At 35.7% G+C, this 22,185-nt stretch overlaps 1 protein-coding gene across 3 annotated transcripts in view; it reads right to left on the reverse strand.

The window, feature by feature from the left end:
- Positions 1 to 983: 983 nt before the first annotated feature.
- Positions 984 to 22,185, reverse strand: part of RSRC1 (arginine and serine rich coiled-coil 1) — a 411,086-nt gene continuing 389,884 nt past the window's right edge. For all 3 annotated transcript variants that reach the window (XM_021717404.1, XM_008067646.1, XM_021717403.1), the window contains 3 exons: positions 10,008 to 10,114; positions 3,391 to 3,543; positions 984 to 2,295 (listed from right to left, as the gene is read on the reverse strand). In XM_021717404.1, the coding sequence (XP_021573079.1) occupies positions 2,203 to 2,295; positions 3,391 to 3,543; positions 10,008 to 10,114 (353 nt within the window). In that variant the 3' untranslated portion in view covers positions 984 to 2,202. The remainder of the gene's footprint in view (positions 2,296 to 3,390; positions 3,544 to 10,007; positions 10,115 to 22,185) is intronic.

Consider the following 22,185-nt stretch of genomic DNA (forward strand, 5'->3'; position numbering starts at 1 on the left):
GTATCCTCATTTTACATGCTAGAGTGCTGAAGCAAAGTAGGTGAAATGCTTCAAAGTGTTCTGTCATGTCTTTAGGTCTCTGCTGCCTCATAACTAGGGAGTGCCAGAAAAATTGCTCTTATTCTATTTTCCCTGAGAATGCACTCTGTAGTCAGAAATGAAAACCCAACTTGCATTATAAGTATCCATCATTTTGGAAGAAATCAATGTTTCAAAAAACACTTAAGATCTCATGTACGTCCAAATTATTATCATTAATCAAGTGACATGAAAGGGATTGCTCTGTTTTATAGACTCATTATATTAGGATATTAAAAAAGGCCAGGATGTATCACCTACCTTGAGTTTGGCAATAAGTTTGATAGTGTTGTATGAAGTCTTTCTCATTAAATTTGATTTGGCTTATGTGGTAATATTGTGGTCTCTGATAGGAATGCAAGTAAACGAAGTTAATCATATATCAAAATGAATCATGCTGAAAATCAGAAAGGAGGGAAGTAGTCACTGAGTTCCTGTAGGAACCATTATTTAGTTCTTTTAAAAAGAAATTTGATTTTTTATTCTCCATGAAAAATTTAGCTTTAAAATACATATCTGTTTCAGTTTAAGCTATGAAGTTTGGGGTATTTGCCACATTAATACTGGTGTCAGATATAATTAATATATTATATATTTAATAAAATATATGTTAAATATATTATATATGAAATATAGTTAAAGACTATATTTTCACTTTTTTATATGTAAGGAAGATCAAGGAATATTGAGAAAACTGCCTAGCCCAGGTTCTCTAGAGAATCACTAGTGACCCAAATTACAACTTATATTGTTGCCCAGGCCACTAAAATATACTTTCCAACAGGGTGATAGTACTTTTATAGTTTATAAGTTATACAAAGAATAAAATACAAAATATTTCAGAAACTGTAATCCCTCTTGAAGTCACTAAACTTTTGTATATCTATAGAAAAAACCAACAAATCTCAGTTCTTATCAGACACTTTTATTTACAGCTAAGGAAAAAAGAACACTAGCATCTATTTAGAGTGGGAAAACATGTTTGTATGAAAACAAATATTTCGTCATCAGTCTACTTTCCACGCCATTTGCAATTGAGTGTAAGTCCTTTATATTTTTTTCAACAGGATTAGAATTTTAGTAGTTTCAGAAATAAAAAAGATGGCATTTTAAAATGCCCTCTATATTGGTAATCCTATCCTGAGGACTTTTCATGCTTATCTTGAGCTCTGAAGCTACAGTCTTCAAAGAGACTCTGTTGGAGTGAGACCAGCCAACAGAACAAAGCAGAAAAGGGAAATTCACGTCAGCTGTAACCAGTTTTGTAGAGCAAGGCCTCAGCATCCTTATCTCTGGCATGTTCAGTATGGAATGCATAGTTGTCATTCAGCTACTAGAGAAACATTATTTTACAATGGCAGATAGCCTTATCGAAACAATTAGCTGGTTATCTCCACAGGGAATAGCAGTTGGTTAAGCAAGACTGAAGTGAGAGCTCTTCCCAGTTTTCTTAGAAATGATTTCCCCATGGGTATTTGGCCAACCACTTAGGTTTAGCATGAACATGTGATAGCTAAAGGAATGAGCTAAGATCTACCAATGTTTCAAAGGAGCACCTAGTAGCAGCTGATCTCTAAGTAAAAATCAACAATTTATTTAGGTCTCAAAATTTTTTTCCATAAACATGTTGTTTCTTTAAGTATAACATGCACATTTTGCTTACATTGTTTAGGATGCTTTTTATTGCCCTAAAAATCTGCAATAAGGTGAAAGAAAATATTCAAAAATGGTTTTGTAATACATAGAAGGTAAAATTTCATATTTAGAGCATATAATTCTTAAATATGCATGGTTACTAAAAATTGTGTCTTTAAATGACAACTTGACATTTTTAGGATTGTACTAAAACACCATTGTGTACCATTTATTTTAACACTGACTTTTTTATAGTTAGCTTTATCAACAGTATAACATTTTCATGCATTCTTAAATTTTACACAAGTTTTAATATCCACAAAATGCTTGATTCAGTTCAAATCAACAAATATCCAAGCCTATATGAGAGAAAAATGAAATAAGATTGCCTTTTTATATAATTAGCTAAATTCTTTTTAAGAGTTAAAAGTTAATATGGGGATTCAAAACTTAAACTTCCAACTGTCAATTCGACCATGTGTATATAACTTAGGCCACAGGACTGCCCATTAGTCTTTCTTGTCGAAGGGCAATTAATCTCTTGAACCACTTTTCCTCAGCTTCAGCTTTCTCTATGAATAACTGAAATGAGAAAATAAAATGAAAAATGTTATTATCTATCCATAACTTGTCTTTGACCTAATATGACACAAATCACCTTTATAGAATATATCTGTCAGCACATGATTTGGATACTGTTTAACTCTTGATGGCTTTTTAATTGAAATCTATCTATTTGGAATTAATAATGTTCATGAAGTTTTGAAGTAAAAGGGTTAGCACCAATTCATTAACAATTCTGCACCTTATATTTGTGCAGTTTATTTTCTACAATTTTTTTTTTTTTTTGAGCTGGAGTCTCACTCTGTCGCCCAGACTGGAGTGCAGTGGTCGCTCCCGGCCACTGCAGCCTTGACCTGCTGGGCTCCGGTGATCCTTCTGCCTCAGCCTTCTGAGTAGCCAGAATTACAGGCATGCGCTACCACGCCTGGCTGACTTTTTGATTTATTTTAGAGATGAGGTCTCGCTGCCCAGGCAGGTCTTGAACCCGCGGGTTCAGGCAATCCACTCACCTCAGCCTCCCACAGGCGCAGGATTATAGGCTTAGCCACTGAGACCGGCTTCTACAGTTTTTTTTGAGACACAGTGGAATTACATCTTTTCATAGATCACAGCAAAATCTCATGTTAGTAACATGCTCATTGTCAAAGAACAAACTAGAGCTCAGTCAGAATTAGAACTTTTAGTACCAGATTCTTTTTCTTTTCTTTTCTTTTTTTTTTTAAACTCTTCTCTGCCTATTTTCTTTTTTGTTGAGACGAGGTCTTGCTATGTTGCCTATGCTGGTCTTGGAACTCCTGGGCTCAAGCAATTCCCCCACCTTGGCCTCCCAAAAGTGCTGGGATTACAGGTGTAAGCCTCTGTGTCCGGTCTTATTTTTCTTAACCATAGAAAGAATAATTACTTCTAGAATCAGGCAACACGAGTTGGACCATACCAGATTCAGATAGATGTAACAACTCTAAGGGCTGGGGGCCAGCCACCTATTTTTGGCAAATAGGAATATATGAATCCATTTCCTCCAATGGCCTTGGTGTCAGCACAAAAGGACAACAGTTTGAATTAATTTTGGTTAACTAGGCTTCAGCTGACATTCTTAAGGTTTAAAGATCTTACATTTGGATGGGCCAGAGAATTGTCATCTTGGTACTTGATGGCAGTAGGGATGCTGCTAGGATCTATTTCTTTTTCAATACTGGGAGGATCAGCAATGACTGATGCAGGTCCTGATGTTGAAATTGCAAGTTTCACTTCACTAGGTTCCACCAACTGAAAGACACAGCACATATTAATCTCAGCACAGTGCACAACAAGAAATGTGCTTTAATATTTCTGATTTTGAATAATAATAGTTCAATTAGTGTCCTCGGAGATGATACCCATCTCAAAAAGGCCCTATGTCACTGAATGAGAAACAATTATTCCTAAAACAAACAACCAACACAAAAACATTGGGGAAATGCTTATCATTTTTTATGAACAGCATTATTTATGTGTAAATTTGATTAATTCAATATAAATATATATATTAATAGTACAGACTCATAAGTACCAATTTCTTATATATATATAATAACATAAATTATATATGTGTAAATTTGATCAATCAGAACAAGCTTGTAACATATCTCCAGCATTTAGTTGGCCTCTCCAGGAATAAAATATAAATTCAAAGCTTACCTTTAAAACAAAATAACCTTATTGAGCTACAATACACAAACCACACAATTCACCCATTTAAAAGATATAATTCAATGGCTTTTAGCATATCCAAAGAGTTGTGCAGTTATTACCAGAATCAATTTTAGAACATTTTCATCATCTCCCAAAACCTCATACAGATTAGCAGTCATTCCCCATTTCTTCCAACCTTCTCATCCCTAGGCAACCAATGATCTACTTTCTCTACAAATTTCTTATTCTGGGCATTTCATATAAAAGGAATGATACAGTATGTTGTCCTTTATGACTGATTCTTTCATTTAGCATAATGTTTTTAAGGTTAATCCATGTTGTAGCATCTATCAGTATTTCATTATTCTTATTACTAAATAATGTTCCACTATATGGATCTACCACATTCTGTTTATCTATTTATCAGTTGATAAACTCTAAGGTTATTTTTCAAGGCTACTGGAAACTTTTAAAATATAATATAAAAGTCTGGGAAAAAAGTATGTCCTATCTTTGGCAAAAACTCTGGGGTTTCTTATACCATCATGCAAACTATAGACTCTCAATTCATTCTGCATTTACTGAGTATTCACCACGTGCCATGTATTGTACTAAGTGCTGGGGACATGACTAATAAATAATTGTCCCCGCCTTGAAGGAGCCAGCAGTGTAGTGTAAATACCTTCTTTCTTGAGAAAGAAAGAGGCCAGGGAAGGAACTGATTTGCAGCAAAGCTGTGGGGATAATGTGAAATGGATTAGAGAAACTGAAATTAAAAGGTAAAATTTAAAAAAAAGACATGTGGGAGATTAACTCTACCATGTAGCCTTTTTATATACCTACTGGTTTTATACGTACTGTTTTTCAATTTTTATTTTCTTTTAAGTTATCTACTTCTGAACATTCATTTCTCTGAATGAAGTGTAAACAGATGCTACTGGGAAAAATGACTAGAGAATAAAATATGCATAAATTAGTTACTCCTGTCTTAGATTAACTTGTTTTACAATTGGAGATCCATCTCCTTAACCAGCATTTGTTGAACACTTCTAATTGCTAAGCACTGGGTACACAAAGGAGAACAAAATAGATATGGTCCCTCTCTCAAATGGAGATTACATGTTGCTAATGGAGTTGACAGATTATAAACAAATAAATACCAAAATAATACATAATCACAAATTGTAGTATGTGCTATAAAGCAATAAACAAGGTGCTGACATAGAGAATGATGGAGATCAGGGAGGGAAAAACATCTACTTTAGATTAAGTGGCTAGGGATAGTGTCACTCAGGAGGCGAAATTTGAGACCAGAAGAATTAGAAGGAGCCTGGCATATGAAGAGGAAAAGGAACAGTGCACTGGTCAGAGGGAACAGTTAGTACAGAGATCCTGAGAGAGAAGAGCTTGGTGTGTCTCAAGATCAGAAAGGCAACTCATGCTTATAATATCAACACTCTGGGAAGCTGAAGTAGGAGATCACTTGAGGGTAGGAGTTCGAGATCACCCTGAGCAACACAGTGAGATCCTGTCTGTACAATTTTCTTTATTTTTAATTTTTTAAGATTAGCTATTTATTTATTTATTCAAAAAAATCTTATTGGGCTTATATCCCAAACCCTCCAGTGTTCCAGTGTTCACGAATGGTATAAAAGCTCTGTGTTAACTAACATTAAATTGTCATCTGTTCAAGAAGCAGGTGTCCGTATATATGATCTTCGTCGTACGCCTATCCGTCTCTCCTTCAAGACATCTCACGACCCTTGCGGGGCGGGCCCCTGCAAGGTAGGAGGATTGCTTGAGTCTAGGAGTTCAAAGATGTAGTGAGCTATGATTATACCACTGCACTCTTGCCTGGCCAACAAAGTGAGAAAAAAAAAATGTCAGAGGGCTGGTGTATAGTGAGCAAAAGGGACAGCTGGGCATTGCAGCTCAGAATTTGGGTCACTTTTTCCCTAAGTCAGTCACGCCACCACACTGCTTGGGTATCACCTCCCCACTGCAGCAGAAAAGTATCACCAGGCAGAAAGTCGAGGTATCCCTAGGGTTCACATTTTGTCTCCCTTCTGTCAAGGATCATCAGTCCTGTGCTGCCTGTTGTTCTATATCTGGAAACAATGTCTCATGTATCTAAGTTTTATAGTAATTTATGATGGGAGGGCAAGTTTGATACCAGTTATTCTGTGATGGTCAGTAATGGAAGTCTAATTAATTCCTGAAATTAATTCCCGGTTGTTATGGCTGCTGTGTGGGTCCTGGACTACAGAAATGCAAAAGGAAAAGCAAGAAGGCCAATCAGGGGTCTACTATAGTAGTTAAAGCAGAGATGAAGATATAAATGAGGGTGGTAGCCCTGGAGAGCTGAGAGGAGACAAATTCTGAGCTATTTTGGGGGTGATGATGTCAGGATCCACTTCCTTTTTTTTAGGCATGTATTTTGTTTGATTAAAAATACTCTAATTTTTATTTTTATGCTAATGGAGCTAGTCTGCATCCACAGAATAAATTTATTCTCTTGTGACAAAAGAGCCCTGTAGGCTAGATAATATGGGCATCCGCATGTATGTTTAGAAATTCTTGAAAAATAAAAGAAAGCTGTTTTATAAATTGTTTTCAAATGTGATGCTTGTGAATATCAAATCTAACAATACATGATTTTAATGTTAGTCCTCTTGTTAACTTTTATAGACATTTAAATAAATCTTTATTAAGTTGTTTTGGTAGTTTTCTTTTTACACTTTGGAGCCATTTCCCCCCCACCGAGATCTCAGATATTGGTATATCTCCAACACACTGGTCCTGGAAGGCTCATGACCCTTTGTAAAACAGAGGACACTCAGCAGTAAAGCCCAGTAGTCTGCATAGGGGAAAGTGGGAGGTATGCTAATCCAAGAGGTTGAGGACCTTGATTTCTGGCAGTCTTACTGCTGTACAGAGACAGTATGAGCATGTCATTCTGCACATCTTAGCCATGCTGTGGAGAGGGCTTAGCTAGGAGACTGGCTATCAGTGGTAAACTTCCTTGAAAAGATATGGGTGCTACTATTCTTGTTGCCAAAGATATAGATCCCATCTCTTCAGGTAAAAGGTAATATTCTATCATATAAACCAAGTAATCTCATTCTGTTTATACCTACGTAGTACATTAATGTTTTCTTTTGAGAAGTGCTTTTTATATACATATAAAGTGAAGCTCTCAGGTTAGGATCAGAGCATGGAAGTTACTATTTAATAATGGGTAATTAAAAAATTTATGGAGAGAACCACTAATTGCTTCTTTATTTAAGTGAGGAAAACCAAGCGAAAATTTTACCTTGACTATGAAGCAAAACCTCAACATGGCCACTATCAAACATCTGCTTTTGAGTAGCACTGCCACCTAGTGGTTCAGTGTGAAAAAATTAGTTTTAAAATACACTCCAAAAGAACAAAAGACCTTACTCTTTTAAACAAGGGTGGGTATCTGCCAGATACAACAATGTTAGGGTTGAATAATTGATTCTAAGCTTATTTGGTACAGCAGTTTGAAACAAGCTGCATCTTGGTTGCTGAAGTTAATGATATATCAGAGACTATCAGATTATCTCTCTACTTAGACAAGAGAAATATGATTTCAGAGAGTTAAACTAGTTAAATCAATATGTGTTGCAGGAGACATAGTGTCTAGCATGTCACTGGTAATAGGCACTTTTCTGATAACAGCTCCCTAGCTTAATTAGTAGAATTAACATAGCTAAACAAAGACTGTACCAACTGAAGGGGTGTCTAGTATAGAAAAGTCTTTTTCAGTGATACAAACTTTATACCAAACCGTGCAGAACTGTCCAGGAGAAACAGATGTTGAAACTAGGATCATGGGCAATTAAGTCCTCAAGAGAGTTAATTCTTGTTATGCATCAGGGATAGCCCCTCATATCTCACCACGATCTGGATGAAATGGTCCTCAAGATAATTTACCTCCCTTTGCTAAGTAATCTCCTGATAAATAATTCACCATCTTGGGCATCCTGAATCCTTGCCTTAAATTGCAGACACAGACATTTTAGAATGGAGAAAGGGATATCACTTTCTAAAGTAATAAACTGCCCCTCTTTTATATTTTAGTTGAGTGTGAATTTATTCATTATTAGTCTATCACTGCTCTTCGGATTGTTCTGAAGTGTACTGACTAATAAAAGTCCAGTGTTAGATGCTAAAACTTTAGACTACTGCACATTAACCATGGTAAATGCCATCTCTTTAGGCTTCTAAGCATCTTCTCCTTTGGTACCACTTTCTACCTTTCAATGTGTATTTTCTTGGAGAAAAGGCACTGAATTGAAAATAAGTTTAAAGAGAAATATTAATAATTAGTACCAAATGGCAAAAGGGAATTAGAAGAAAAACCAGTGTATCGACTATGGAGAAATAATCATTTACACAGAAAGAAAATGCCAGTTTATCACGAGAGTCCAATAAAAACCGAGGAGTCAGAGTAAACATCAGAAAAGAAATATTGGGAAAGCAAATTTTAAAATAAATTAGTTATTCTATTAGCATATACTAACGGTCTTATAATATGCAATAGTAAGATGAAATGGGCAACTATATTATAAATGTCTACTTTACAGCTCTATTTTTTAAGGTGCTGTGGTGACAAACTAGTAAAAATTCAAAAGAAATGAACAAATGAACAAAATGACAATGAACTATCCAAGGCTACTAGTCCTGTACCTGGCATGCAGCACATGTCCAATACATGTCTCCTGAATGAATTACTTTAAAAGTGCATGGCAACTGAAAAGACTTTCATCTCACTAATAACAAAAGAAGTGCTAATGGAAACAGGCCAATTTTCATCTCTCAGGTGAGTAAACATGAAAATATGTGATAGGACTTGGTGTTAACCACATTGTGTTAACTTGGTGTTAACCACGTTCTTGCACTTTTGATTGGGTTGTGAATTGGTATAATGCTTTTGGAGATGACTTTGATAACATGTATTAAAATAAACAATGAACCAGGAACAGTGGCTCATGTCTGTAATTCCAGCACTTTGGGAGACTGAGGAGGGAGGATTGCTTGAGCCCAGGAGTTTGAGACCAACTTAGACAACATAATGAGACCTCGCCTCTGCAAAAAATAAAAAAATTAGGCAGGTGTGTTGGTGTACTCCTGTAGTCCCAGCTGTTCGGAAGGCTGAGGTGGGAGTACTGCCTAAGCACAGGAAGTTGAGGTTGCAGCGAGCTGTGATTGTGCTACTGCACTCCAGCCTGGCCGACAGAATGAAATTCTGACTTAAATTAAGTAAAAAGAAGAAATAAACAATGTTAACTTTTAACATATAATTCTATCTTGAAAACTTATTTTAAGAAAGCAATAAACATGTATATAATATCTCGAAACATACAACTACTTAAATATCTAATATCAGAAGAATAACAAATATACATTCAGCAGGTTATTATATAGTCATTAATACATTTATATATGTAGAATATTTTTGAATAAGTTATAACTATAACTATGTCTTTCTTATATGAATGTTATTAAAGAATACATGTATTTCCTAGGATGGCTTTTCCAACAAAAGAAACATAATTCCTAAATGAAGTCCTACCAATGAATGAAAGAATTCATGAAATATTCAACAAAGATGCCAATCAAGAGTTGAGTAAATGATACCTATCTGGGCAAAGAATGGAGATATAAGCGACAATTTGAGTATCTTATAATTAAAGCCCTTCACTAACTTTTTTCTAACAATGTCAATTAAAAAAGTACAAGTAAACATTTGAAAAGAAAACTGCATATGCTCATGTAACATGTATTATTATTAGAGAATCATCATGTTGACTGTTGATATCTTTCTTTGTCTTCTTGGTGAATTTTAAAATAAAAATGACATCAGATACACTTTTATAGTGTATATTGCTTCCTCGGTCTCTCACATGCCTGACACTCTTTCATCCTACTTTATCCATTAGAAAAAGCACTTGCATTTCAGCAAAACCCATTAATAAAGCATCTCTTCAGTTAGAATCCAAAGGTTTATTCATAATCCCTATATGAAAACTTACCTTTTTGACTTCTTTGCTTGATCTGAATGTCTGTTGAACAAAAGAATCACTTTCAATAGCTTCAATTTCTTTTACTCTTTTTACTTGTTCTACCAGGGTGGCTTGGTCTAAAAAAGAGGGTATAATGTCAGTGCATTTTGGTATAAGTTTGCTAATAACACTATACCTAAGCAATGTTCTTTCTTTCTTCCTATGAAGAAATTTTACCACTTGTGAAATTTAAGTAGATGAAAAGACATTATGGTTAAGTTGTAACAAGAAACTCTTTTTTTCTGAGATCCACAAATACAATATTCTTATATATACCTGAGAAGACACTACTAAAATGATCCTGGCTAATCTGGTGGGAGGGTTTTTCTTTTCTTTTTAAGAAAAAATAAAACGTTAACATTTTATTATGGAAATACATATAAAAGGAGTAAGAGCACAGTGAACCCACCTGTACCAATCACTCGGGTTCTGTAATCATTAACTTTCTGTTATTTTTATTTTATCTGTTATCCCTACCTTGATTTTTGGGGGCAAATCTAGAACATTTAAAAGTAAATCCCAGACATCATACCCTATTACCCCTAAATATTTTAGTGGACATCTTCAACAGATAAGAACTTAAAAAACATCAACTTAACTACAGTAAAATGTTCACACCTCAAAATATTATCAATAATTTCTTAATATAATTTGTATATCCATGCTTAATTTTCAATGATTGTCTAAAAAATGTTTTCACAATTGGTTTGTTTGAAACAGGATCCAAACAAGGTCTACACATTGCACTTGGTTTGATAAGTATTTTAAGTTTCTTTTTAGCACTTACAGTCCACTACTCTTCCCTTTCACTGAAGAACTAAATCATTTATTTTGTAAATGTTTCCACATTCTGGATGTGGCTGATTTTATCCTCATGGTATCATTTAGTATGTTCCTCTATCCCTTCATATTTTGTGTAACCCAGTAGCTAAACCTTGAGGCTTAACGACCTTCAGGTTCAATTTCTTCTGGTCAAGAATATGTCACAGGTGGTGCTGTGTAATTCCTATTACATCATATTAGGATGCACTTCACTTCTAGTGAAATTAAGATTCACCAGTGACCCAAGGTGAGTCAGCCTGAATACCCCAGAAAGCTCTCCATTACTCTTTCACTCAATGAATTTAGCACCATTTATGTCTGCTGCTTAGATCCACTAATGGTGATTTGCTCATTATATTATCCTTCCTACATTTATCACCTCTGACTCTCCTATAATGAAGAACATTTCCTCATTGACTATTTGGTGGCTGTGAAGCTTGACCAGGAAAGTTACAATAAATGTTTGATTGTCTTTATTTATCAATTTTAGTCCAAAGGTGACAAAAAATGACCATTATGAATTCATGAGTATTTATATATTTAATGTACTTCAGTCCGTGGTAATCATTTTCCTTTCTTAATGCTTACATTGTTTCACTTTTGGATAGTGACAGTCTCTTCAAGTTGGTTCCCGCATCCTTTAGATATGCTCCCCTAAAATTAAGGCATAATTAGATGTTCCAGGATTATCTTGTATGGTTTCTGTCTCAGACTGGAAATTAGCCAGTTCTCCAAAGAGTCCAGACTCCTTATAGTGGGGAATGATACTTATAGACAACAATATGGGCACTAGGGTAATTTATTGTTACTGGATCGTCACTGATTTTGAACCTTTTTAGTGGGTGAGATAGGAAATAGTTTTTTTTTTTTTTTTGGAGTTGGAGTCTCACTCTGTTGCCCAGACTGGAGTGCAGTGGCATGTTCCTGGCCACCGCAGCCTCCACCTGCTGGGCTCTGGTGATCCTTCTGCCTCAGCCTTCCAAGTAGCTGGAACTACAGGCGCGTGCTACCACACCCGGCTAATTTTTTGATTTATTGTAGAGATGGGGTCTCGCCAAGCTGCCCAGGCGGGTCTCGAACCCGCGGGCTCAGGCAATTCACTTACCTTGGCCTCCCAAAGTGCGGGATTACAGGCTGAGCCACTGAGCCCGGCTGGAAATACATATTTTTTAGAAGAAAAAATTAGGATGAGCTCCTGCTGAAACTAGTAACCAAAGTAAGCATTTTAGGATTTTTAAAGTATTTTGTTTTATATTTGTATATCTTTTCTCTTCTTCTTAAACTCTTAGGCCTTAATGATATGATCAAAGTAACTTGTTTTTCCTAATATGTATTAGTTTCAAAATAATAAGACAAACATTACTATTAACAAGATGTATTTAATTAATGCAATTTAAAGTCTCATTATGGTCTTTGGTTCCAGGGTTTATTCCAGTGATGAATTGTCAAAATACTATGCTGTAAAGTAACAAAATAATTCTTCATGTGATTATGTGATTATTTTGATATACAGTTAGGTCCATGTGTTTCAGTCATTTTTAATTTTTAGGTCTTACCTTGTTATTAATATTTTTTACTTGCAAAAAACTTACATGGTCTAAGATCAGAACTTAAAACAACATCATGCAGAAAGGTCTAGGCATCCTTTTCTATATCATATCCTTAGTTCTCCCTCTAATCCATAGGTAACCATTTTTATTAAGTTTGGGTTTATTCTTCCACTGTTTATTTTTGAATATATAAGCATATATATCCTCTCCTTGCTTACACAAAATTATCATACTCCACACTCCTATATAAATTACTTTTTTCACTTAATACATCTTCACTCTCACTCCATAGTAGTAAGAGAATTCCTCATTTAATTTAACAATTGCATCGGACTCTATTTTTATAGGTTTATGATAGTTCTGTCCACTCAATGCCTTATTGATAGTTGTTTCCAGTATTTTACTTTTACAATTAGTACTTTAATAAATAGCCATGTGCATTTCATATTTTCATATTTTTATATTTTAGCATCTTCACATGTTAGCTGGGCAGGAAAAAAATGTAACATTATGTTCACACCCTTGCTGTTGAAACTTTTGCTCCAAGCTGATGTGAGTGTGTAGTTGAATTAGGATCCATTGTATTGTATACTTAGCTTAAGACCCCTGAAGATTTTGGGATTTAGACTTCATGAATAATTGCTGAATTTACTTAATAATGGTAATAATTAGTTTGACAAGCAGGTGGATTTATCTGCATCAAAGTAGTTTTTACATCCCAGCGGCTCTAACTTGAAAAGGTTAAATGTTGCTAGAGAGATAAATATCAAGAGTATCAAAAGAGTTTTGGTTTCATAAGTATAATAAAAATTAATATTGTCTGACAAACTCTTTGTTTCAACTTTTGGCCAATTACAATTTATAATTATCTAGTCTTGTGTGAGCCCTCATTTATTTATGGGAAAGACAGCTCTTCTGAAGATGTGTCCATGGCAGCTGTAGCCAGTCTTTTTTTCCTGTGAGAAATCACGCATGGAATGCTTGGACAACGCAGCCGCCACAGCCAATACGCCCATCTTTGGAAGAACACATTTTCCCACATAAAAACAAGCACTGACAGTGCAATGGAAGAGCAAATAGTTACACATGCTCTTGAACAAAAGCTCCTCTGGATTTTAATTACATAATGTAGTAATTGAGCATATGAAATGAGAGAAGATTCTCTGTCCAGCTAATTTATTAATATTAACACATCCCATACCAGCAACGTTTCAAATTAATTAAATGTAAATAGTATCATCATAGCGGAGAAAAGGCATAATAGGAACCGTTCCATGTGATCCAACTTTAATGCCAATATGAAAACAACATTTGTTTGTATAGGTCTTTATTAGTTTCACTAGGATTAGTTCACAATCATTAATCCCCAACCAACAGACATTATTTCTGATTTCAGCATAATGTCTCATCTGTTTCAACTGTTGGACCCCTTGGATTTTTTTCTTTAACATATTCTCCATTTGGATTTGCAAAGCACATCATTAGTATTAAATGTCAGGGGTGAGCTCACAAACAGGACTTGATGTCTAGCTTGTAGTGTTTGTAGCTTTAAATTTGGACATATAACCAGCTCCTAATACAAATAAAAGTGTTATCAGAGAAGCTTGCCAAAGGGCCAGTGTGCTTAACAAAACAGCATTGGAGAAATTATAAAGAAAAGAAGGAGAAAGATTAGAGGAAAACAGAACATTATCTTTGTGCTTCTTTAAAGATCACTTCAGAACTAACAAAGTGACAAGGCAGATAAGAGAAAGCCAGTTTACCTTAGTTACAATATAAAAATAAACCAACATAGCTTTTATCTTTCAATGTGGGAGCAATCTTACTGGTTGTAAAATAGCGATATTTAAATTAAAATTTGAAAGATTCATAGGAGATTTATATTTTCAGGCTTATAATAGCTCAGCTATATGCTGTCTGAAAACAGATATAAAACTGTTTTAAATTGCTCCTTACTTAAAATTCTAATATCAACATCCACAAATGCAAGTCTTGAGTATAACCCTGTCATTCTGAGAAGCAGAATGAAACATATCAATACTATATATTAAATTCAGTTTCTTAAGTTATTCATGCCAATTCATCATTTAAAAATTGTGTACCAATATTAAGATTGGGGAAAATGTGAATTAAAACCGGTTATTGTTTATATGCACTGAATGCATGCCTAGCATACAGTGTATCTTGTATTTGTTTAAATTTACCATGAGGTAAAATTAAAGGCAAGTAACAAAGGTACTGAAGGAATCAAAATCATAGAATGTTTTAAAACATCAACATGGTGGCTGGGCTCGGTGGCTCAGCCTGTGATCCCACACTTTGGAAGGCTGAGACAAGTGGATAGCCTGAGCCCACAGGTTCAAGACCCACTCAGGCAAAAATTAGCCGGGCGTGGTAGTATGCGTCTGTAGTTCCAGCTATTGGAAGGCTGAGGCAGAAGGATCACCAGAGCCCAGCAGGTCGAGGATGTGGTGGTTGGGAGTGTGCCACTATACTCCAGTCTAGGTGACAGAGTGAGAACTCAAACAAAACAAAACAAAACAAAAACATTAACATGGAAAACATGAAAGAAATATGTCTATTAGCACTGAATGTTTTTTTATAAATACTTTATTGGTAAATAAAATGACTTCTACCATGTTGTTTGTCAGATATCAGTAGAGAGGATGTGTATTTCATAGTAAAATAAAAAATAATGGAATCAGAAAACCAAGTCACTAAAGCCCACAAAAATCAATATTAACTCACTTCACAGAAATAATTGTTCCCTTTGTGATGAAAATTAAAATATTTTATTAATTACTTTTATAGTATACAAATTAGGCTCTCCTGCTACTTCAAGTTATATGTTTGACAACCAGTTGCACATTATAACATTTAAGAGTTTTCTTTTAAAATATTAATAAATGACATACAAATTTAAGATTAGTAAATGAAGATGACAAAGTCCGATATAAGACTTTCATTTGAAAAGAAAATTAGTCTGTACTGCATTTGCAGATTACAAACACAAACCAATCTCTTCTAAGAGCAATGGTGGGACGAGAACAGCAGATGGCAATGTTGCCCAAGATGTGATCATGGGACAACCAGCAACTTAAACAGACTCCTTTTGAATATTAACATTTTATGAATTTCCTCAATGTTAAAATGCATTTTATGCTGCCAAAAATTTGGGTCAGTTGGTCCCACAGTTATTGAGTTACTTATGTTACTATTCCAGGAAAAAATAAATTATATACTAATAGTATTGTTATAAATACATAAATAATACAAAAGATTATTTTATTTTTGTATTAAGTTGACTAAAATTTTAGTTAAGACTGGAAGCAGTCATAAAATTCTTTTTTATGGTACAAGACATACTAAACAAACAAACTTTGAGATGTAAAGCATTTTCAAGTGTTTTATAAGAATGAAAAAAGCAAACAAAATACTTGTATGATAAAGCTGGCTATTCTATAAAATTTGTAAACAAAACATCTCATAAAGTTTACTTGGAATTCTGAAGGTTTTAAGACAATGTCTCATGAACACATATTTTACCAAAATATAGCATTGCTTTTTCCTTTCAAAACAGTACATTTTAAAATACACACAAATCATACAATTGATAACCACAAACAATGTGAAAGAGGAGAAAATGTCTTAAGTGGAATAGGACTTGTCTGTTCCACTTATTCTGGAAGCTTATGCTACAGTGCACCAGGTTATCTATGCCGACAAGGCTCCTGAAGTATCTCTCAAGGCAACCCCCCTTGGTTGGGGGCCAAGACAAACTCATATTAAACTGCTTACCATAGCAGATTAAGTGATAGGAAGAACTTCAACGTGACTGTTAAAGAAGAATTTCTGCTATTGTGATAAGAGCAAGTGAATTGGGCATGAGGTTAGGCTTCATTAAAAACAAAGTTCATACTGGCTGCCTCATTCGGTCACTCTCACCTGGAAAGCTCCTACCTTCTCTGCATCTTCCCTGTCCCTGAAGGTCATGCTAATGCCTACCTTTTGATGATGCCTTCCCATGCCACTTGTGAGGAAAGGACCTCTTCCATAATTCACCTAGCTCTTAGCATATGTTGTCTTGCACTGATACGAAACTCTTAATGAGTGAAAGCTTCATCTCCCTAGCTAGAGGAGACATATCTCCTTGTGTCACCTTCAGAATCTACTGGAGTGTGCTCTGTTATTTAATAAGCAGTCAATAAACATTTGTTAAGTAACAGAAAATTAAGGGGATGTAAAGCAGCCACCAGAAAAATAAATACAGTGGGGCGCATGCCTGTAGTTCCAGCTACTTGGAAGGCTGAGGTGGAAGGATCACCTGAGCCTAGCAGGTTGAGGCTGTGGTGGTGGAGAGTGTGCCACTGCATTCCAGCATGGGTGACAGTGAGACTCTGACTCAAAAAAACAACAACAACAAATAAATAAAAAAAAATAAAATAAAACCTCATGGGGAAAAATGTCAAATTAGAAAAAGCTTTGGTAACTTAAAAAATTAAATGTCTTTTAGCAGTTGGTTTTAGGGCCTTGGGTTCACACTGTTTGGGTTAAGTCCTGTCTGCTGCATACTGGCGGTCTGATTTTGGGCAGATGGTTCTAGCTGTGTTAGTCTCCGTTTCTTCATCTGTGGGGATAATGATAGCTTAAACATGATAGGATAGGATGGTTGAAAGATCTCCCACTCCCTCCCTCTCTTCCTCTTTTCAAATATTTGAGGATTCAGTGTACTGGGCATTATTCCACATACTAGGATTTAGAAACAAATATGAGATTTTTCCCTCATGGAACTTCTGCTTTAATGAGGAAAACAAATAATAAACAATATAATAACTAGGAAAAGAGAGCAGGGTAGAGGGCTAGAAGGAGGAAGAGGCACCATTTCAGATAGAGTAACCAGTAAAGCACTCCCTGATGTGGTGACATTTCTGCAAAAAAGGATGGCAGGAAGAAGCAAGCCACAAAAATGTGGGAGATGCCACCTGCGCTCAGCACAGGGTGAGGGAAGCAGTAAGAGCATTTAATATATATGGAGGCTATTAGTCCTAGTGGTAGGACTACAGTTATGGGTTTTGGCTACAAAGCTTGCAAATAAACCTCTACATTTCTGCAGTGTAGTTTGAAGCTGGCAGCATTTTTGAGTTCCACTAGGTGGTAACTGGCTTTAGCTCATGCATTCTGTGGTTTACTTGTCCTGTGGCATGGTGGTGAGAATGATCAGAAGAAGGGACAGGGAATGGAAGCACTGAAAGACAGGTCTGAGTACACCTCTGAGAAGGCAAAAGAGGCCCAGCTGAGTTTTGTCACCTACCAAGACACCAGAGTCCACCCTAACGCACTGAATGCTGTGGGCTGGGTGGGGAAGAAGCATCTTGCTGACACATAGTTCCCCAGACTTCCATGACTCAAGATGGGAGGTTCTGTCACTTCTTAATGGATATCTTAGAACACAGACTTGATGTAGTGTGGTTTAAAATGATGTTTTAAAGCAAATGTGTTTTGGTCTAGTGTGTTTATGTCCACAGAAATCTTTGTTTGGGTCATCAATATTTGTAATACTCTTCCACTGGGGAAGGTCAAAGAGGTGAAATTTTTACTTAAATCATTGTTAAAAATGCCAGATGAGCTGTTCTGATAGAAGCATAATAGCAGCAGCAACAGAAACTTAAACAATTAGGGCACTTTGCAGTGAGCACTTGACACAGACTGCTTCATTTTAAGATGAGAAACTGAGGCTGATAAATCACTTGGCCATGGTCACATGGCTAGTTGATGGCAGAACTGGGATCCAATCCCTGGACTGTGATCCAGTCATTATTTTCCAGTCAAATGAATTCTTTACCCAGTCCTGCCAAGCAACAAATTATCTTCTCTCACCCCCACCCATTTACCAGAAATAATAAATGTCCTTGGTATTGTTCTTATTCTGTATTTCAATGCTTATGAATTCAGTAGAATGCAATGTAACTTTATTTGGAGAGGAGATATCATATATATTCTCTTACTCTTCTGGCATTATCTTGAGCTAATTTACAGATGTATATTTTCAGAATCTCTCACATTTGAAATTTTAAAAAGAGAATTATATACATTACATTTTGAAAACCTTTATAAATGATTAAAAAATAGTTTCTAGAAAATCTAGCATTTCCCCCCATAAGCCTGCAAAAACCTAAGTAAGAAATTGTCATTTAAAGTTGTTCTTTATACAGTACCGCATAACAATTGTTACAAAAAACTAGAATGGTTTCTGTGAATTTGGCTAAACCAAAAACCACTATGTAGTCCAGCTACATAGACTACTGCCTTATGCTTGCTGCAAATGTAACCAACATGGGTAGTCAAATCCACTTTAGCAGAGTTGTAAGAAATAATAATTCCAACAAAATTAAGGCTACTGAGAGTTTTCTTCTTTTAATAGGGTAGAAACAAGGAATATAATTTGAGGTATATCAGATTAATAGGTCAGAATAGAGTCTGCAGTTGCTGTTTGCTGTCCATTTTAATTCTAGAATCCTTATTGTCTCTAATTAAAATTCTGTAGATGGAAGAGTTGTGTGTTTCTAAGGAACTCGCGGTGAATGCTGTCTGCCAGCCATCTCCAAACACCCCATAACCACACACAACTTGCCTGTCAGGAGAGCTAATGCAGACATCGCAGGGCACACCACATTTGTCACTGTGGCTAATATCAGAGATACGCAGTTCTTTTTTCTTAGCACACAAAAGCAAGATATGTAATTCAATGCTCAATTTACCCTTGTCTCGCAGGAGATTTTTCCCCGCTAATTGATAGAAATTAAGCCATTAATCAAGCCACTAGCCATCATTCAAACCAGGGAAGATGAATACAAACTTTCATCATAACCACCTTCCCCATTTTAGTGTTCATTAGCATTAATTTTTAATGCAATTATGCTATTCTTTTACGCTGAGCTCATAAATTACTGCTCTTTTGTTGCTGGCTGGCCTTGTAAAATCCAAACTAATGCTTTGTGCTCTGATCTTAAAGGCAATTACTAGGTTCTTCTATCTTTTATATCTTTGCATCCCCAGTAACCTTTATATGTAACGAACATCCATGACTGACTCTGCTTGTTTTTTTTAATGCCTCCATATAAATCTCTGTGACTATATAAATGCAACCAAATATACCAATAATAAACATATATATGTACTACATATATTACAAAGTATAGATACTAATATAAAAATAAAATTTCACAAATTCATATTGCAGTTTAGGTTCAAATATAAAGATAGTGCTTGATTTCTCATGATGAAAATAATGCATTACTGTATTAAAGTTATACTTTTTATTAACAAATTCGAGAAAAGAGGACTATTAATAGTGGCTATTATAAATATTTGCAAGGATAAAACAACTACTAAAATTAAAATAACTTTGAAATTTCAAAATTCCTTAGTTTTTTAGAATTATTGTATTATGTTTAAATCCTTATTTAAAAAATAATTGTGTGGAAACCTGAAAATCAATGAGAGGGAAATGAAGAATTAAGAAAGAGAAAGGACCATTTAACTAAAAGTATGTATATAAGTACATATAATAACTCTAGAGTATTATGTTTTGCTAAGTGGATGCATCAGTTTATTGGAGGATGATAGTTAAATGAAAAGATAGAATTTCCAGAAATAAATATTGAACCCAGAGGCTATATATTGACTTTGTGCTCTACCCCAGAGAAGGTGACAAGATATACCCTCCTTATATTCCCCAAAAGCATTTGGTTAGGCTCAATAGCATTCCCAGGTGCAAAGGCAATTTTAAAAATCTCCAGCTCTCTTCTTGCACCATCACAGTAACGTCTTTGTCTTTGTCTGTAAGTTTTTATGTATGGTCACCTTCTAGCTAGAGAAAGGGTGCATGTGTGACATAAGATGAATGAAATAAAGCTTACTGGGAAAATGTTAGCAGTTCGTGTTAGCCCAGCCACCTTTGAGTTACAGTTACAGCCTACCCCGAATACTATGGGGCTGGGGTAGGAAGAGGAGAGCATATTCAGAAGTCTTTTATAAAAAAACAAAAACAACAACTGTTAACTTCTTAAGATATATAGAGAAGGTGATGATTAGCTTGACTTCATCTTATATTTTGCTCGGCTAGTTGTGGATTAGTTTTTGTCTTTAATAGAAAGCCTTACATGGATTAGAAATTGTGGAAGCAGTAAGGCTGAATTCTATAAGGATGTGATTCCCCAAACAGGGGGACTTGTTATGCCAAGATAAGGAGACAGCCTGAGCCAAGTCTTGTGTGATCTGTTCCTTTATGATGACAGAAGCAAAAAGATTCCTATTGGTATCTGAACATTAAAACAGTTGCTATAAAGTTATGAGTTCTAATAACTCTTCTTATAAGCATATAGTGTTTGAGCTCATAAGCTTTGAGAAAATAGTCCATGGCCCTATGTTCCTTAATTTCTTTGAGCATACTAATACAAATGCTGGGATTCAGAAAAAGGAATTAAAATTAATTCAGTTAACGTGTACTTATGCCAGCTGCTAGGTAGGTGTTGGAGACTTCTGGTTGAAAATAACATAGTTTTTGCACTCTTAGAGTTCATGGGCAAATAGAACTAACCCTTATTTATAACTTTTATTTGCAAGTAGTTATGACCTGACAACATGGTGGACAGGTATGGGGATTTGTTATGTTTAAAAAGTGCCTTGCATCTCTCATTTGATCTTAAAAAGTCATAATTTTTGGTAATAAGTAATACACCCATTTTTAACTTTAAGGCATATCATAAGAGCTGAAGTTGGGATATGGAACAAAGTCTTTGCATTTCATATATACTGAACATACATCCTTTGTTGATGTGCATTGTGAATATTTTCTCCCATTCTGTGACTTGCCTTTTGCTTCAGATCTTTTTCGTTTGTTTCCTTTTTTGAGGTGGTGTCTCATTCTGTCACCCAGGCTTGAGCGCTATGGGAAGCTCATGGCCACCCCAGTGTTGACTCACTGGGCTCAGGTGATCCTTCTGCCTCAGACTTCCAAGTAGCCGGAACTACAGGCGTGCACTACCACGTCCAGCTAATTTTTTGACTTACTGTGAAGATGCGGTCTCGCCAAGTTGTCCAGGTTGGTCTTGAACCCATGGGCTCAGGCAATTCTCTCACCACGGCCTCCCAAAGTGCTGGGATTACAGGCCTGAGCCACTGCGCTTAGCTGTTTCTTTCTTTCTTTCTTTCTTTTTTTTTGAGTCTGGGTCTCACTCTGGCTGGAATGCAGTAGCATGATCATGATGATCATGGCTCATGGCACCTAGACCTTCTAGGCTCAGGCAATCCTTCCAACCCAGCATTGTCAGTTCCAGCTACTTGGAAGGCTAAGGCAGAAGGATCTCCTGAGCCCAGCAGGTTGACACTGGGGTGGCTGTGAATGTACCACTGCACTCCAGTCTGGGTGACAGAGTGAAACACTGACTCAAAAAAAAAAAGAAAAGAAAAGAAAAGAAAAAAGAACCATAACAGGAGATGAAACATGGCTTTACCAGTGCAATCCTGAAGACACAGCACAATCAAAGCAATGGTTACCAAGGGGTGGAAGTGATCTAGTCAAAGCAAAAGTAGATTGCTCAAGAGTAAAGGTTATGGCAATAGTTTTTTGGGATTCTCAAGGCATTTTGCTTTTTGACTTTCTGAAGGGTCAAAGAATGATAACATCTGTTTTTTTTTTTTTTGAGTTGGAGTCTCACTCTGTCACCCAGACTGGAGTGCAGTGGCCGCTCCCGGCCACCACAGCCTCCACCTGG

This window comes from Carlito syrichta, unplaced genomic scaffold, assembly GCF_000164805.1.
Source record: "Carlito syrichta isolate Samal-C Ts95f unplaced genomic scaffold, Tarsius_syrichta-2.0.1 Scaffold309726, whole genome shotgun sequence".
NCBI lineage: Eukaryota > Metazoa > Chordata > Mammalia > Primates > Tarsiidae > Carlito > Carlito syrichta.